Source organism: Euwallacea similis, chromosome 25 (genome assembly GCF_039881205.1).
Source record: "Euwallacea similis isolate ESF13 chromosome 25, ESF131.1, whole genome shotgun sequence".
NCBI lineage: Eukaryota > Metazoa > Arthropoda > Insecta > Coleoptera > Curculionidae > Euwallacea > Euwallacea similis.
The window spans coordinates 527,103-546,224 of NC_089633.1; the positions used below are offsets into that span (position 1 = coordinate 527,103).

At 35.7% G+C, this 19,122-nt stretch overlaps 1 protein-coding gene and 1 pseudogene across 1 annotated transcript; both read right to left on the minus strand.

The window, feature by feature from the left end:
• Window positions 1-235: 235 nt before the first annotated feature.
• Window positions 236-4,492, minus strand: LOC136416800 (uncharacterized). The gene is made up of 2 exons (XM_066402157.1): window positions 4,119-4,492; window positions 236-4,025 (listed from the first exon to the last, which is right to left on the minus strand). The coding sequence occupies exons 1-2, from the start codon at window positions 4,490-4,492 to the stop codon at window positions 236-238; spliced, it is 4,164 nt and encodes a 1,387-aa protein (XP_066258254.1).
• A 13,243-nt stretch (window positions 4,493-17,735) lies between these two features.
• Window positions 17,736-18,495, minus strand: LOC136416801 (uncharacterized; annotated as a pseudogene).
• Between the last annotated feature and the right edge of the window lie 627 nt (window positions 18,496-19,122).

The window sequence follows — 19,122 nt, forward strand, 5'->3', positions numbered from 1 at the left end:
ACAAAGGTTTATTGGTAACATTAACAACTATACAATATCGAGAAATGCGTTATTTAAAGAATGTTGACGAGAGTTTAACGCGTACGAGCCCGTGATGAAGTAGCGAGAAAAGAGAGCTTCTTCAGTTTCGCACCCTCCTTAAGTATTGATACGGAGGTGTAACGCCCATAGACGTGCCCCCGATAGGGCCCCATTAGCGGCTTCTAGGCTACCTTGTCGCGTTAAAGCGTAGCACTTAGAGGCACGATCGCTGGGCTTTTATTGGAGCCCAGCCATTGTATTCGTTTGGCGGTACCTCAGCTAGCAGAACCAAGGATCCAATGGCTATAGACTTGTCTTTCGGCTTCTTCCACCTGCTTCTAGTTTGAAGATTGGTCAAATAGTCTCGGCTCCAGCGGTTCCAAAATTGCTGCTGCAATTGCAGTAACCGTTCGTAGCGAGATAGCCGTGATATAGTGACGTCTCTAATTTCGAGTTGGGGCAGATTTACCAGCGGGTCGCCAATTAGGAAATGAGCTGGGGTCAAGGGTAAATAGTCGTTTGCGTCGTTAGAGATTGGCATTAAAGGTCGTGAATTCAAACAAGCCTCGATTTTTGTCAACAAGGTGTGCATTTCTTCGTATGCTAGACAAGATTCGCCAAGAACCCGACGAAGGTGAAATTTAATTGACTTAACCGCAGCCTCCCATAGTCCACCCATATGGGCGCTACGCGCTGGAAGAAAGTGCCACTTAATCCGATTATTAGCTAAATGTGAAGTCACGGCATTGATATGAGATTGGCTGTTGATTAAGGCAGAAAGCTCGAGGAAATGATTATTTGCTCCTACGAAATTGGAGCCGTTATCCGAGTGAATATCCGTGGGTTTCCCTCGTCTCGAGCAAAACCGGTCTAAAGCGTTCAGAAAGCTAGCGGTAGAGAGATCCTTAACTAGGTCTATGTGTACAGCGCGGGTAGCAAAACATACAAAGATGCAGATGTACGTCTTGACTCGTTTAGTTCTGCGTAACGTGCCTTCCTTTACCAATATGGGTCCTGCGTAGTCGACTCCGCAATTCGAAAAGGGGCGCGAAGGCTTTACCCTTGCAGCTGGGAGAGAACCCATCAGAAATTTTAGCGGTTTTGGTTTAGCCTTAAAACAGCGCACGCACCTACTGAGGTTGTGCTTTATCGCGTTTTTTCCGTTTACAATCCAAAATTGTAAACGAATTATCGATAGTAGATTCTGAACTCCCGCGTGGAGATGCTTCATATGCCCATCCATTATCACTAAATCGGTGAATCTATGTTTACATGCCAGTATAATGGGATGTCGTTGTTCATAGCTAAGGTCCGAATTCGTAAGTTGTCCACCGACTCTAAGTATTCCTGCGGAATCTAGGAACGGGTTTAGATTTAAGATCTGACTGTCGCTGACAAGTTTGTTGTTCTTGCTAAGTTCATCAATTTCTTTATGAAACGTTTCGCCTTGCGCCAATTTCACTAGTATGATCTGAGCTTCGTTTAGCTCGTCAACTGTTAAGCTGATGCTTTCGTTCCTTGTACGTTTTAAAATTTGCTCTTTGAATCTGCAAATGTATCCCATCACGCGACGAAGTTTTAATAGACTGGAGGACCTATTATTGTTTAGTTCTTTGTAGACGTTCAATGCCTCCTCTTCCGAATTCAAACTAACTAGGAAATCGTCCATATAAAAGGAGCGTTTTATTATTTCCGATGTCCGAGGGTATGTATTCTCATTTTGCCTCGCCAATTCTACTAGACAGCGAGTGGCTTGAAAGGGTGCATTCGACGTACCATACGTCACCGTGTTCAGCCGGTAAACGCTAACCGGGTCCCTAGAATTCGCTTGCCACAGTATTTTTTGATAATCTCGCTCGCTGTCCTGAATTTTAATGTATCTATACATCATCTTGATATCTGCGCTCAGCACTATCTTTCGGAGCCGTAGCCGTAGCAGAATTGCATATAATTCTTCTTGGACTACTGGACCTACCATCAAGGTATCGTTCAGCGACACGCCTGAGCTAGTTTTGCAACTTGCATCAAACACGACGCGACATTTTGTGGTAATCGAGTCCTTTACTACTGCTCTGTGAGGTAGAAAATAGCTACTATTTGGCATAGAGTCATCATTTCCGATTGGCTCTTGGCGCGTCATGTGGCCTAAGGTTTCATATTCGTTCATGAAATCCACATATTGCCTGTTAAGCTCCTCATTCTTTTCTAATTTTCTCTCTAGATTTTTTAATCGACTCAGCGCTATCGGTTTCGATTCTCCAAGCTTCAAGTTTTTTTCGATTTTAAAGGGGTACTTCACTATGAAACTATTATCCTTATCCCGGGTCGTGGTTTGAGTAAAGTACTCTTCGCAATAGGATTCCTCCTTAGACAGAAATTTGGAATGCTCAAATTCTTCAACGTGCCAGAATTTAGTTAACGAATCATTTAACATTTTGTTAGATATGTTCGTTGATAGGTTGCAAACTGTTTTCTGATTCCGCGATCCAAACTCTGCTAAGTTTCCTGATATCACCCAGCCTAGAGATGTTTCCTGAAGCACGGGTAACTTTTCCCCTAATTTTATTTTGCCTGAGCCCAGTAGATCATAAAATATATCTACCCCTAACAGAATATCGATATTCTTTGGCTCGTTGAAATGTTCGTCTGCTAAATTGATCTGGCTTGGGATCTTAAGCGCTGCTCTAGAGAACTTAAATAGGGGTAGATTTTCGGTAAGCGTTGGCAAAACCAAAAATGTCAGATTGGCCTCAAAACTGTTGAATCTAGACTTTATTTTAACTTGGGTTTGTCTATTGATTTCCGTGACGAGCTGACTGATGCCGTACAGAGGCATGTTGATTCTTTTGAAACTTAAATTTAACTTTCTACAAAGCCTTTCGCTCATTAAGTTTGATTGACTTCCCGAATCAAGTAAGGCGTTGCACTTCTGCCATTCTCCCTTTTCATCGGCGATTAAGATGTTGGCGGTTGACAGCAATACTTGATCTCTCTCTAGGCTGGCTGATGCTAAGGTTAATGAATAATCAACCCTATGACGTGCGTCATCCTGGTCCTGGCTGTTTGGTAACCTTGTAGATTGTTCGGATTCCGAGTACTTCCCCTTGTTCATGGTTTGTTTGTCTATGGGCAATAATGGAGGTGCACTATTGCCGTCGTTTTTTGGGTATTGAACGCCTTCACCTACTTCACGTTTTTCGTAATGAAGCGCCGTATTGTGCTTTTTAGCGCACTTTTTACACCCGCTGGACTTGCATTCTTGATTTAAGTGCCCTATTCGTAGACAATTGCTACACAATTTATGCTTCCGAATTTCGTTGTACTTCTCAGACACCGACAGTTGAGTAAACCGAGGACATTGGTAAACAAAATGGTTTTCGTTGCAAATGTGACATTCTCTGCCAACCCTTTGCATTAAAGAATACGAATAATTCTTAGACGAAGCCGATCCATTTCCTCTTTCCTGACCTCTGTTCTCGTTCCTGTCTTTATCGGGTCTATGTGGCTGAGGTCTCGAGAAACCGCGAGAAGATTCCAATGCGAAGCATTTATCGGTTAAAAAATCGAGTAATTGATTAACCGTGGGTGACTCAGTGTGACACTGTTTCCGTTCCCATTCATGATTCGTACGTTCGTCCAGTTTGCTTAAGATTATTGGGTTCAATAATGCATCCCACTTATCTACGGGCAATTTTAGCTTTTCCAACGCAGCTTTATGTTGTTGAACCGTGTCTATAAGTTTCCTTACATTTGTCGCAGAGTCTTTAATCGCGCTTGGCAAATTAAACAGAATGTTTCTCACGTGATAATTTACGACTGCTTTTTTATTCTCATAACGTTTTTTTGATAGATTTAGAGCAACTGTATAATTTCCGGGCGTTATTTCAAACGAGTCTATTATTTTCAATGCATCGCCTTTGCAACATAATTTCAAGTATAGCAGTTTTTCTGTCTCGCTTAAATCGGTTCTATCATGTACTAACGACTCAAAAATACTTTTGAAGCTGAACCACGTCTCATAATTACCAAAGAATGAAAGCAAATCTAGATCTGGTAATTTTCCTAAACTTCCCAAAGGCTTTGGGTTTCCTACTCACGCGGTGCCACAATTCTGGCTCGCGTGAGCCAACTTTATAAACTTTTTTGCTTCTGAAATTACGTTGTAATAAATTGATTCGGTTTCAAGCCGATTCTGTCTTTCATTTGGGTCCATAAACTCCAATCGTGTTTGAACCTTATCGAATTCTCTAAGATCATCTTCCACGTTTTTAAGGCGAATCTCACAGGCAAAGATTTCTTTGGCATCTGTATTATCGAGGAGGTACTGTTCAAAACGAGACAAGCGTTCTACTAACACCTTACGAGCATAGGAAAGTTCTCGAAATTCAGCGTTTTCAGTGGGAATATCCGTTAAATTGATCTCTTTTTCTGAATTTTGTGACGTTTTTCCTTTTCTTCCTTTGAGAGACATTTTTACCTAATATTAATAACTGGGATTAAACCAATAAAATCGATTCGAGATTCAATTAGATACGAGTTACGCTATTCAACGTTATCAACCTGAGGTTTCACCTATTTCACCTTCTTAAGATATGACAAAATCGAGACAATAATGGCGTGAATCTCACACTACAAACGACTATTCTAAAGCAGGAGATGATAGACGGGGATATTATGAGGCTCGGTAAAACTCAAGAGGAAAATCTTGATAAAAAGGAACTGACTCACCGGTTACTTTTCTTGACTTCTGATGCACTTTCTCGTTCCACTTGTGAACTATGTTTCGTAGGCACTGTTCCAATCCAGTCAAATCCAGCTCGAAGGCCCAAAATGTTTGGTCCAAATTTGGCGCGTGTACGTGGTTGGGTCGATTCACCCCTTTCGATACGATAACCGTGAACTACGTAGATCGTGGACTGGATTGATCGATTACGAAGGACCACCCTGAGTTCGCAGTCTCAGAGACACTGTTTTCGCGTATAAAAGAAACTAAACCTTCTTAACTTAACAAAGGTTTATTGGTAACATTAACAACTATACAATATCGAGAAATGCGTTATTTAAAGAATGTTGACGAGAGTTTAACGCGTACGAGTCCGTGATGAAGTAGCGAAAAAAGAGAACTTCTTTAGTTTCGCACCCTCCTTAAGTATTGATACGGAGGTGTAACGCCCATAGACGTACCCCCGATAAGGCCCCATTAGCGGCTTCTAGGCTACCTTGTCGCGTTAAAGCGTAGCACTTAGAGGCACGATCGCTGGGCTTTTATTGGAGCCCAGCCATTGTATTCGTTTGGCTGTACCTTTAATTTAAATTCGTAATGTTAGTCCGACAAAGAATAGTGCTGGAAATCCCAATCATAAAACTCAATATATAATATAACTAAATAATAATAACTTCCCTCAGCCGAAGATGGGTGTTAAGCGCTGGGCATTCCAACAGTATTACCCAATGGCTGGGGATGTCCATGGGCGTAACATCAGTTTCTTAAACTCACTTTGAACATTTCAACTAATAAATAACATAACTATAATCCATGATATAACAATACGTCGCAAGTCCTAACAAATATAGAGAGTCATATTTATGCATTCTTTTTTCGGATTATTCTTTATTTATGATATTTTCAATATTATTTGCGTAACTTACAAGATAATTTTCATATTTAATCAAATCTCCGAAAAAAGAATGCATAAATATGACTCTTTATATTGGCATTTTAAATGTCATCGTGGGAACTGATACACAAAATAATAGGATTTTCTACTTTCTTTAAAAATCTTAATTTTCAAGGAAAACTTGTACATTTAAGTATAGGAAAGTATAATAGTTTTCGATCGGTAATGTTTCAATTTGATAGTTGTAGTAATAAAATATAGGGTGTTCGATTTAAATTAAGCAAGTTAATACCTTTCAAAGTAAGTACATTTTTAAATTTATTTTTTGGACACCCTGTATAAGATATTTAAATTTTCATGACTATGGCATGAAATATGCCTCATGTCTGAGGCTTGATGTGAATTTCGACTTACTCCAGTTTAAACTTCCTTTAAAGCAAAAGTTTTAAATTTACACTACATTTTTACAAAATCTCAATTATTTCAAAATTCTTAAGGTTTAGGGTAGGTAAACCTTAATTAGACTTACATTTATTTATCTCAAGGAATCTAAAACGGTACTAATATATTGAGTGTTTCATTTAAAAAAACATAACTTTGATATTTTTCACTTATTTACAACCCCCTGTATAAAAGGAAAATAATTTTAGAATGTACCTCTATATGAGTTCTACACATCGCAAAAAAGAAAAATTCGAAATATTAAATACTTTGGCCGCAACATTCCGTGTAGCATGACGTGAATAACTCTGTATATATACAGTGTGACCCATTTGTTTTGGGGTCAGTCTGTAAAAAGTTTATTAATTGTGCGATTTAGCCCGGATTTTTTTTTAATTATAGAGTTTGAAGAACTACACATTTTCAGCAAAATTGGCCTGGTTGATATAAAATCCAAGGCCTACTATGGCAAGCTACTACAAGCAAAATTTTAATAAATCATATTAGCGATTTTTTTAGAAAAAATCTGTGCACGCCACTGGATTGAGCACCCTTCAAAACGGGCCTGTACAAAATTTCATCGAAAAATTTTAAGTAATAACGATTTTGTAGAATAATTAAAAATGCACACCAGGTATTTATTTATTTTCAAAAATTCATAGTTGGCTATGGAAAACAATTGAAGTGTTTATATTAACTGTCAAACACATAAAGTCTAAATCGATATTAGAACTTGTTTGCACTTAATACAAATTAAATTATTAATTATTATAATTATGGAAAATTTAAGTGTAAGAGAAAAAACAGAAATTGTTCGTCTTGTTGGCGACAACGTGCGCTCGGCAGCAGAAGCTGCGGCAGAATTCAACATCAGACATCCAGATAAACCAGTAAGTCGAAGTACTGTGCAACGCATAAATAATACTTTCGATGAAACTGGATCAGTTTCCAAAAATTTGCTTAAAACGAGGCAAAATGAACGTCGTGGACTTTTTCAAAATAACAATCAAATTTTGCAATATTTTAACGACAATCCCCGAAATAGTATTAGAACGGCTAGTTTGGACCTTAATATACCCAGAGAAAGTATAAGAAGATGCCTGAGACAAAACAAAATAAAAGCTTTTAAGCCAAAATTTTTGCATACGTTGGAACCAGGAGATGAAGAAAGAAGATTAGAATTTTGCTATTGGCTGCAAGGAAAATATGTAAACAATGATAACTTTTTAAACGAAATTTTATTCACCGACGAAGCCACCTTTACCACAAATGAGGTGGTTTCGAGTCAAAATTGTCGTCACTGGTCAGCTCAAAATCCAGAATTCATCATAAATGCAAGGAGACAATATTCTCAAAAAATTAACGTTTGGTGTGGAATAATATGCGACAGAATAGTTGGTCCCTTTTTCTTTGACGGTAATTTGAATGCGGTTGGGTTTTTTAATTTTCTTGAAAATGAGTTTAGGAACGCATTAGATGATTTACCATTAAGGTATCGCCTTAATTTAAAGTTACAGTTAGATGGTAGTCCTATTCATAATGCTCGTTTGATAAAAAACTGGCTAAATGAAAATTTCGAAAACTCTTGGATAGGGCGAAACAGTCCTTTCTGTGAGTGGCCACTGAGATCCCCGGACTTAACCCCGTTAGATTTTTTTCTTTGGGGTTTACTTAAAGAAAAAGTGTATAAGTCAAGACCCCAAAATTTACAAGGACTACAAGCTAGGATAATCCGTGCTTGTGTGGAAATTACTCCACAGCAAATACGAAATGTAATTTTGAACATACGCAAAAGGAAAGATAAGTGCATTGGAGAAAATGGTGGCTTGGTAGAAGTTGCAAAAATGTAGTTGTTTCTTGTGATGTAATTTTCATTTTTGTTTTGTTTTATTTGTTCTGTATAAGCCTAAGACTATAACTAAATTGTTTAATGTTACAATTTGTTTTTCCATAGCCAACTATGAATTTTTGAAAATAAATAAATACCTGGTGTGCATTTTTAATTATTCTACAAAATCGTTATTACCTAAAATTTTTCGATGAAATTTTGTACAGGCCCGTTTTGAAGGGTGCTCAATCCAGTGGCGTGCACAGATTTTTTCTAAAAAAATCGCTAATATGATTTATTAAAATTTTGCTTGTAGTAGCTTGCCATAGTAGGCCTTGGATTTTATATCAACCAGGCCAATTTTGCTGAAAATGTGTAGTTCTTCAAGCTCTATAATTTAAAAAAAATCCGGGCTAAATCGCACAATTAATAAACTTTTTACAGACTGACCCCAAAACAAATGGGTCACACTGTATCTATATACAATCTTTATTTCGTTAGAAACAGGCTATCGACCGATTAGTCTTTCTGCCTGTGTGACAATATCTGCAATATACAGGGTGATTCACGTAACTGTTTCATTAGAAACTTTTGTACTTGTAACTAATCTAAATTTTTCATATTTGGGAGTTAAACTAATATAGATAGACTCTACTTTTTTTAAATATTTTGAAGGTCATATCACTTCCGGTTATACCGGAAGTCAAGGTCAACTTCCTTATTTCAAATGGAACACCCAGTATATTTTTGCATTTTTGGAATCTAGGGATTAAGCTGATTAAATTCTTATTAGGTACTCCTATACCTAAACCTAACCGTTTCAAAGATATTTTGGTTTAAAAGAAAAATCTGTCTAAAACACCATTTCTATAAAATTTAAAATTCTCAGCTATTATTGAAGCTAGCTTTACGAAAATTTGCTGACATGTTAACTAGATATGGTTGATTAGGTTAATGTGAAAAGTTTTTATAAATATCATACAGGGTGTCCAAAAAATATGTCATATTTAAAGAACTTTAATAGCAAAAAAGTCGCTTATTTCAAATGGAATACCCCATATATTTTTATAAGTTTGGAATCTAAATTTAATTCTGAATCGATTATTATTAAGCATCCCTATACCTAAAATGAACACTTTTGCTATAATTTGCGATTTTTTAATATTGTACAGTAATAATTCTAAGTATCATAGTTGGCTTTGAAAAGAACATGGCTGCTTCCGGTAAAATGCGTTAATGTAGTTGTCAATTTAATAAGTTCGCTCAGCAGTTTAGAATCATGAACTTTAATAATACTTATTTAAATAATTATATTTTAAATTTATTCTTTATTCATGGAGAGTGTAACAAAGTTTTGGAGAGAACTTGCCGTACATTCAACGAAAGATATCCGCATCTTCCGAAAATCACAAAGAACAAATTTAGGATATTGGAATCAAATTTTTTAAGACATGGAAAAGTCGAAACTAAAAAGTTTTATTCTAGACCCATAATAAATAGCAAAGACAATGAAATCACCGTTTTAGGATATTTTAATTCAAATCCGAATTTTTCTATTCGAACTGTTTCTAATGATTTAGGTTTGTACTTTTATTGTTATTAATGATGGCAATTGTTTATCTTCAATTAATGATTTTTACAGATTTGTCATATTCATCAATTCAAAGAATTGTAAAGAAACATAGAATGCATCCTTATTCTTATAAAATTGTAGTCATTTAAACCGAGAGACGAAGTTAGAAGAAGTAAATTTTGTGAATTTATGCTTGTTCATATTCAGGAAGATCCATAATTTTTGTCAAATATACAAAAGGGGGGCTTATAAACAGAAGAAATCTTCATTATTGGGCAGAAATAAATCCTCAAATATTCAAAGAGGCCCGTCATCAAGATAGTTTTATTGTTAACGTGTTTGCCATGATTATGAATAATGAAGCAAGATATTTTATTTACAATGAAAATTTAAACACTTCAAAATATTTAGATATATTGAGAGGTATTGTCTCCGACTTTTTAGACACTTTAATATGCTACAGACTGTTTGGTACCAAATGGACGGTGCACCGGCTCACTCTTCCCATGAAGTTTATGAAGAGATGAATCGGACATTTGAAGACCGGTGGATCGGATGTAACGGGCCATGGAAATGGCCACCAAGGTCACCCGACTTGACGCCCCTAGATTTCTTTTTATGGAGTCATATAAAATCTCGGGTTTATGAAGTTTCCATAGAAAGCAAACAACATCTTTGTGATAGAATTCGAGAAGCTTTTGAAGACCTCCGCCCCATAACAATTAATAAAGTGACACAACATGAAGTTAAAAAAAGAATTTTGAAATGTTTAGAAGTTAATGGAGGTCATATTGAACATTTATTTTAATTTAATTTTCTTTGTTTTGATTTATTATTTTTTTATTTATTGTGGGTCTAGAATAAGACTTTTTAGTTTCGACTTTTCCATGTCTTAAAAAATTTGATTCCAATATCCTAAATTTGTTCTTTGTGATTTTCGGAAGATGCGGATATCTTTCGTTGAATGTACGGCAAGTTCTCTCCAAAACTTTGTTACACTCTCCATGAATAAAGAATAAATTTAAAATATCATTATTTGAATAAGTATTATTAAAGTTCATGATTCTAAACTGCTGAGCGAACTTATTAAATTGACAATTACATTAACGCATTTTACCGGAAGCAGCCATGTTCTTTTCAAAGCCAACTATGATACTTAGAATTATTAGTGTACAATATTAAAAAATCGCAAATTATAGCAAAAGCGTTCATTTTAGGTATAGGGATGCTTAATAGTAATCGATTCAGAATTAAATTTAGATTCCAAACATATAAAAATATATGGGGTGTTCCATTTGAAATAAGCGACTTTTTTGCTATCAAAGTTCTTTAAATATGACATATTTTTTTGGACACCCTGTATGATATTTATAAAAACTTTTCACATTAACCTAATCTACCATATCTAGTTAACATGTCAGCAAATTTTCGTAAAGCTAGCTTCAATAATAGCTGAGAATTTTAAATTTTATAGAAATGGTGTTTTAGACAGATTTTTCTTTTAAACCAAAATATCTTTGAAACGGTTAGGTTTAGGTATAGGAGTATCTAATAAGAATTTAATCAGCTTAATCCCTAGATTCCAAAAATGCAAAAATATACTGGGTGTTCCATTTGAAATAAGGAAGTTGACCTTGACTTCCGGTATAACCGGAAGTGATATGACCTTCAAAATATTTTAAAAAAGTAGAGTCTATCTATATTAGTTTAACTCCCAAATATGAAAAATTTAGATTAGTTACAAGTACAAAAGTTTCTAATGAAACAGTTACGTGAATCACTCTGTATACTGTATGATATAATTATATGTATCCATTTCACAGCGTTGTTCTTGAAATGCTTAGCTTAGAGAGCAGTGGTAGGAGTAGTAGAAGAAGTTGAACCTTTTTTTAGTTGAAGTAATGCTCCAACAAGGTTGTAGGAGGGGATTGATATCGGGATTGTTTCGACTGTCTTTCTATGCAAATCGGGTTAAGTATCGTCCAGTTGATAGAGTTGTTTTTTCCACTTAGTTTGTGGTTATAATAGTCTTTCCGTAATTTTAGTCATTTGTGTTCGTTCGTATAGGAGTTCGTTGGGCGAGTTGTGTAGGGAGTTCCTGGGGTGTCTGATCTTTGTTATAGTCTCGGTGCAATTTGTTCTATTGTTTGAATTTTTTTTTTGTCTTGATTGAAGCATTTGCCCTCAATGTGTGTCCATAGTCTAGTAGTGGTCTGCAAAATGATTTGTATATCTTAACGACGACTTTGGTGCCGATTCCTTTGTTTTGGTACGTGAGTGTTCTGAAGTGCTCTATCCTTTTAGTGATTTCTGTTCTTACGTTTTGTACATGTTTTGTAAATTTTAATTTTTGGTCTAGTGTTATTCCTAGATATTTTATGTTTTGTTTTGGTATCGTTATGTGACCATCTGTTATAATTGTAGGGGAGTTTTCTTTAATTTGGTAGTGTATCAATAATAGCTGATTTTTCATGGCATTTGGTGTTATTCTCCATTTGTAGAACCGTTTCATGGTATCGTTCGTTAGTGTCTGAAGTTTTTCGACGGCTTTCTTTGTCGTTCTGTCGTGTACCACAAGCACTATGTCGTCGACATATTGTAGTATGTACGCTTTGTGGTATATGTCTTTTTTGTCATGTAAGTTGTGATTATACATGTATATATCGTGGCAGTATACATTATATAGGAATGGTGAGAGCGGGGACCCCTGGGGAAGTCCTTGCTCGGGGGAGAAGGGGAAGGATAGAGTATCGTCAATTCGTACTTCCAGTTGCCGGTTTTCAAGCAGGTTTTTGATGATAAGAATTAGGTATTTGGGTGTTTGAAATTGGTATAGCTTGTATAGTAGACCCCTATGCCAGACGCTGTCGAAGGCCTTGTTGATGTCCATAAGTAAGCTTGCTGTCTTGTCTCCGTTTAGATGTGTTGTCTGTATGTTGTTCGTCAGGATAAACAGTGGGTGAATTGTTGAGTGTTTGCGTTTGAATCCAAATTAATATATGGGTATATGTTGTCCAATTAGTTCGTATAGTCTATTTTTTAACATCTGTTCAAAGAGTTTGCTTGGTATTGGGAGTAGAGTTATGGGTCTGTAGTTTCGTATTTGTGAATTGTCCACTTCCTTTTTCGGAATTGGCACTATTATGCCACTCTTCCATGTTTCTGAAATTGTATGGTACTCCATACATTTGTTTAGTTGGTTAAGTATCGTTTCATGTGTTTCTGAGGTTAGACATTTTGAGACCTTACTTTTTATTTTGTCTTTTCCCGGTGTCGTATTTTTCATATGTTCTAGTGCATCGTCATATTCTGCGCCTGTAATTAGTTTGTATGTGCATTCCAATGTATTGTTAACGTAGTTCTAATACCAGTTGTTCACCATATTCCAGTTGTTTTCGTCATAATTAGGGTTGGAGGAGACGACAAAGGTTCCCTGAAAATGTCTGGCGAATGCATCGGCCTTGTCTTTGTCCGTGTATAGTTCTATCCCGTTCTCGTTGATTGTACTGATGATATTTGCCTTTTGAAACGTGATATTTAAACAAAAAATTCCAGTACGATTTTCCTTGATCGTTCTCGATTTCTTGGCATGCTTCTAATAATTTGTCTTGTTTGTATTGTCCTATCAACGTCTTTATATTCCTGTTGAGGTTGTTGAGTTTTACCTTTAGTTCATCTTGTTGTGTACGTGTGTATAGCCGATATAGTTCCCTTTTACATTTAATCAGTCTTAGAAAGAATTTGGGTAATGTGTGTTGGTAAAAGCAGTTCTTTATTCGGGGTGTAAATGTTTCTATTGCTGATGACAGTTGTTGTATGTGTGGCGGAGCCAGCAGCGCGGTGCAGTGTCACCCGTCTGTTAATGACAGTGACAGTGCACTGCGAACCAGAGCAACATCTCGATTCTGTAGAGAACTAAAACAACGGCGGGAAAACATTTTCCGTAACGGTTTCCGGGGATACATTCTGGATAGTTCGATCAAAAACCGTATAAAACCGTTGATCACACCACCAACGGTCTCTTTCCTCTTTTGAGCCTCGTCTCCTCCACATGTACTCCAACTGGTAACAATCATATTCTGTACACAGTAGATATAAGTTTATTCTAAGTTTAGTAATAAAACATATAACGTTCCTGTTTTACGAATTCTGTGTGGCAATCCCATTTCTGACATCCAACGAAAAACGCCTAGTGATTCCATACATTGACAACAGGACATATGTTTTCTAGGGAGGTGGAGTGTGTCTGTATATAGTCGTGTATGTGGCGTCTTACTTTGCCCGTGTCAGTTTGGTCTAAGTTTAGTTTTTCATTCTTATGTTTCAAAGGCATATATGACGCACATCGTAAATCGGTTTCAAAGGTTGTTCAATTCTACATTTTTTATGTTCTCTGTCAGATTCCTTGTATGTAGTAAAACATCGTGTGTTGGGTCTTGGTTCTGGGGCATCAGATATGACGGACGTGTATGCTGCTTTATAAAGTCCGAGTTCTCTAGAAATATTTTTAATTGTTTTGTTTTGTTTTTGTTAAGATTGAGGTCTCCGATGATAATTGCGTATTTGTATAAATATGCCTTAGTTAGTATGTTTTGTTCTATGTCCGAGGATGGGTGTATATGTGCCAAAAAGACATGAATTTTGTCGTCTAAGTAGGGAATGGTAAATTGCAGGCATTCGTTCATGCGGTTGTCTAGAAAGGGCGGGTTTGCGTTACCCAGTTTTACTGTTGGATTAAGCAATACTGTCGCACCACCTCTGTCATTGTTTATAGTGTGTCCGTGTTTGCATATGTACGTCCATCCTCTGTATATCGGAGTCTGTCCTAGTTTGGTTTTGGTTTCTACAAACATACATCCGTCAGTACCATTACGCTCAATATAGTTGTAGATCAGATGTTTCTTGTGGTTTAGTCCATTGATGTTAGCATAAAGTAGTTTTAAAGTGAATGTTCTGCGTTGGTAACTATTTGTCTTAGTTGATCCTGATGGGGTTCAGTATGGGAGCTCCTATTAGGCATGAGCATATCGATCAGTAGTATACAGGGTGGCGCACTTCACCTCCCGTCTCCTATAGCTCGGTTATCATTGACAGTAGGATTTCGATATTTTGTATACTTTACCTGTGTCTTAGGACGTACTCCAGGAAAATATTTCTAAATATACAGGGTGTCCCAAAAAAGTGTGACGATATCGAACTTTTTTTTTTTAATGGAACACCTTATTTTTTTTCACAATTTAAATGCTTTCTATGATTGTCTACATATTCCTAAAATTTTGTTGAGATCGGTTAAATAATACTGGCGAAAAAAATTACATTTGCGCCTCTAGCTTGAAAAAATAATAAAAAATTGAGATAATGTCTATGTAAAGAAACTACTCAAGATGCTTATTAAGCATGGTTTAATAGTTTTATTAAAAAAGTTTCGATGATCGATATTGTACAGGGTCTCCAAAATTTAGCGTCACATTTTTCAAACTTCAAAGTGTTTTATTTTTCTTATTTTAAATTGGGACCCCCGTATATTTTAATTTAGTTCGATGCAGAATTCAAAAACAAACATTTTTCGAATTACATGTCTGTCGCAATTCTTAACACTTCGAGAGTTGTTCGCGGAAAACCATTCCAATAGTAATTAAATTGATTAAAAAACTACGGTTGCTATGACAAACGAATTATTTATAGGACTTATTTTATAATTACAATTATCTTACAACCATTACACATCTAAAGTATGTGTTTGAAATGTCCTCCGTTCTGTTGAAGACACAAATTAAGACGACTATGGAAGGTCTTGTAACCTTCTGCAATTCATAAAAAAATCGAGAGTGGCTTTGAACAAATTCGAAAAAAAATTTCGAACACATACTTTAGATGTGTAATGGTTGTAAGATAATTGTAATTATAAAATAAGTCCTATAAATAATTCGTTTGTCATAGCAACCGTAGCTTTTTAATCAATTTAATTACTATTGGAATGGTTTTCCGCGAACAACTCTCGAAGTGTTAAGAATTGCGACAGACATGTAATTCGAAAAATGTTTGTTTTTGAATTCTGCATCGAACTAAATTAAAATATACGGGGGTCCCAATTTAAAATAAGAAAAATAAAACACTTTGAAGTTTGAAAAATGTGACGCTAAATTTTGGAGACCCTGTACAATATCGATCATCGAAACTTTTTTAATAAAACTATTAAACCATGCTTAATAAGCATCTTGAGTAGTTTCTTTACATAGACATTATCTCTATTTTTTATTATTTTTTCAAGCTAGAGGCGCAAATGTAATTTTTTTCAATTTTTAATTTTTTTCGCCAGTATTATTTAACCGATCTCAACAAAATTTTAGGAATATGTAGACAATCATAGAAAGCATTTAAATTGTGAAAAAAAAGGGTGTTCCATTAAAAAAAAAGTTCGGTATCGTCACACTTTTTTGGGACAACCTGTATAATTAGAAATATTTTCCTGGAGTACATCCTAAGACACAGATAAAGTATACAAAATATCGAAATTCTACTGTCAATGATAACCGAGCTATAGGAGACGGGAGGTGAAGTGCGCCACCCTGTATACAGGGTTGTCCACTAAGCGCGCGTCGGACGATTGCGGCCCTATTTATAGTTTTTTTTGAAAATTCTTTTCACAGTTATATGTACAACCTTATAAGGTACATTTTAAAAATATTTTCATTTATACAGAGTCCGTCAAAAAAAGACAACAAAAAATGTTGTTTTTTTAAATGGAACACCCTAATTATTATTGCATTTTTGGATTCTGCGTTCAATTTTAATACAAGTTTATTAACACGATAACATTCTTAGAATTAATAGTTTTCAAGATATGGGCAATTGAATGTTGAAAGTGGCAGTTACTGATGTTTGCAAAATTGCAAATTGTTAACAAACGGAAAGGTATTTGGGAACTTCTTTTCGTCACAATATAATAGAAGATCGGTATTTTACTATGGTATCAAGCCTTACTTAACACTTTCTACAGGGTATCCACAAAAATAAAGCCAACTTGAATATCAAAAAATGGTCAAAATTTAAAAAACTCAAATGGGACTCTACTATTATTTTGATGTATTATAAAACTACATCAAAAAAGAACCCATGTTCACATTTAATTACCTACACTAAAGTTGCATAGTTTTTGAGTAATTTTGTTTTACAAGTTTATGCATGAGCTTTACATCCCTAATTCTAATTTATAACGTGAATATGATGAAAGTACCTATGGAAACGGATAAATGGAGATAATAATTTAATTTTTTTTTAGCATTAGGAGAGTAAATAAATTAAAAGTGTCTCTTATTCTCTGCCGCATGTTTGGTACTGTATTTGAAGGCGTTCTGTAGACCAAAGTAACTGAATTGCAATGGATGCCTGATTAGCAATTGTTTCTCGTTGTCATGTCAGTGTTATTATTTATTTGTGTGTCCTGGGAGATTCAATGATATTTTGTTCATATTTTTTCTTTAAAAATAAGTTTTTTGTATTAAAAATGAATTATACAACTCAAGAATTAACCGATATGATTTATATCCTTGGAGAATGCTTTAAGAATTGTCTTCTGGCATTCAAAGTATATGTATTATCTCTATTTGTCCGTTTCCATAGATACGTCCATCATATTCACATTACAAATTAGAATTAGGGATGTACAGCTCATGCATAAACTTGTAAAACAAAATTACTCAAAAACTATGCAACTTTAGTGTAGGTAATTAAATGTGAACATGGGTTCTTTTTTGATGTAGTTTTATAATACATCAAAATAATAGTAGAGCCCCATTTGAATTTTTTAAATTTTGACCATTTTTTGATATTCAAGTTGGATACCCTGTAGAAAGTGTTAAGTAAGGCTTGATACCATAGTAAAATACCGATCTTCTATTATATTGTGACGAAAAGAAGTTCCCAAATACCTTTCCGTTTGTTAACAATTTGCAATTTTGCAAACATCAGTAACTGCCACTTTCAACATTCAATTGCCCATATCTTGAAAACTATTAATTCTAAGAATGTTAACGTGTTAATAAACTTGTATTAAAATTGAACGCAGAATCCAAAAATGCAATAATAATTAGGGTGTTCCATTTAAAAAAACAACATTTTTTGTTGTCTTTTTTTGACGGACTCTGTATAAATGAAAATATTTTTAAAATGTACCTTATAAGGTTGTACATATAACTGTGAAAAGAATTTTCAAAAAAAACTATAAATAGGGCCGCAATCGTCCGACGCGCGCTTAGTGGACAACCCTGTATATATGGTTGCCGAAGAAGACGACCGAGATATCAACATTGAAGTCTTCAATGAATTGTTTGCGCATTATTTTTAATAATTCCTCTCTATTGGTGTTGCTTGTTTTATTCAGTTGGTGTTCATATTTATTTATTATTTGGTCGTGCGTTGTAATAGGCACGTGCATTCTGCTATTTTCCGTTATTGTTTTGGACACCTCGGCCGTTCTCTTATTAAGACATTTGATTTTAACATTTGGAATAGCATCTATTGAGGCTGTGGGTCTCTTTGGACATTTCATATTCCATGCCGCATGGTCCTCTGCGTTGCGAACGGTGCATTTTATGGGGAGTGGTGACTTGCAAGACATCGTTGTGTGTGGTCCTTGGCACTTGTTGCATCTCATTGGCTGTTTGCAGTCTTCCGTCCGGTGGTCAAAGAGATTACATCGGCTGCATGGGGCTGGGATGGACACTGGAGGCCTACTTTCCACGATCCTGAATACTCTGCCCAAGAAGTGAACGGTACGGTTGTTCATTAATTTTTTTGTAAGATGTTAAGTCTCCGGTAATTAGTTTCATCATGAGGGTTGCCGTACCTCTTTGCCTTGATATAATCCTTTTGCAGAACCTAACTTGGAGATTAAGTTTTTCCAGATGTTTTAGAAACATTTCATCAGTGATATCCAGATCAACCCCTGTGACTACTACTGAGTACGAGGGAAATATCGGACGAGTAGTCCTTCGCTCCTTTTGTTGGATCATTATTATGGTGCTGCTTGAAGGATACTACTTCTTTCTTCTCGATGAACGTTCTTAATGTTTGGTTGGTTTTGGTTTCATCATTAGTTTTTACCAGGAAGCTTTCCTCCCGTTTAATGATGATGTCTTGATTGTTGGAGTTAAGTTCTTCCCATTTAAGGGAGAATTCAATTCTTGTGGTGGTTGCGATAGCTGGAACCGCCGTGAAGGTGTTTAAAAACGATGTCTGTTGACTGAATGACGGGTGTTGTGTACTTGCTGTGGTAATTGGTGTTGTCGGTTTAATTGTAGGTTTTTTAATCAATGTTGGTTGTTCGAGTACTGGTCATTTTGTGTTACTTGTCGGGGATGTATGCGTAGTGCAATTAGAGTTAGGCTTTCTACCCCTTTTCCTCGTTCTTGATTTTTGAAAGGCACCCCCCTGGGGAGTTTAGTCCGATTCGGACTCTTGCGAGCTCCCAGGGTACATCCTCTTTTCATAGGTCCCCTGTGTATTTCTACCACATGCTGAAGTTGCTATTATTATTTTCAGGATTTTTTAAAACTGTTTCTTCTAAATGCGTCGAGATAAATTGTTCGTAAATATTCGAACTAAACACGTCTTATCTGTACCGAGGTTGATACGCGAAT

Coding starts and splice junctions, on each gene's coding strand:
- LOC136416800 (XM_066402157.1), bottom strand. CDS start 4,492: ATGTCTCTCAAAGGAAGAAAAGGAAAAACGTCACAAAATTCAGAAAAA. Junction 4,026..4,118: donor AGCCAGAATTGTGGCACCGC/GTGAGTAGGAAA, acceptor GACGTGGTTCAG/CTTCAAAAGTATTTTTGAGT.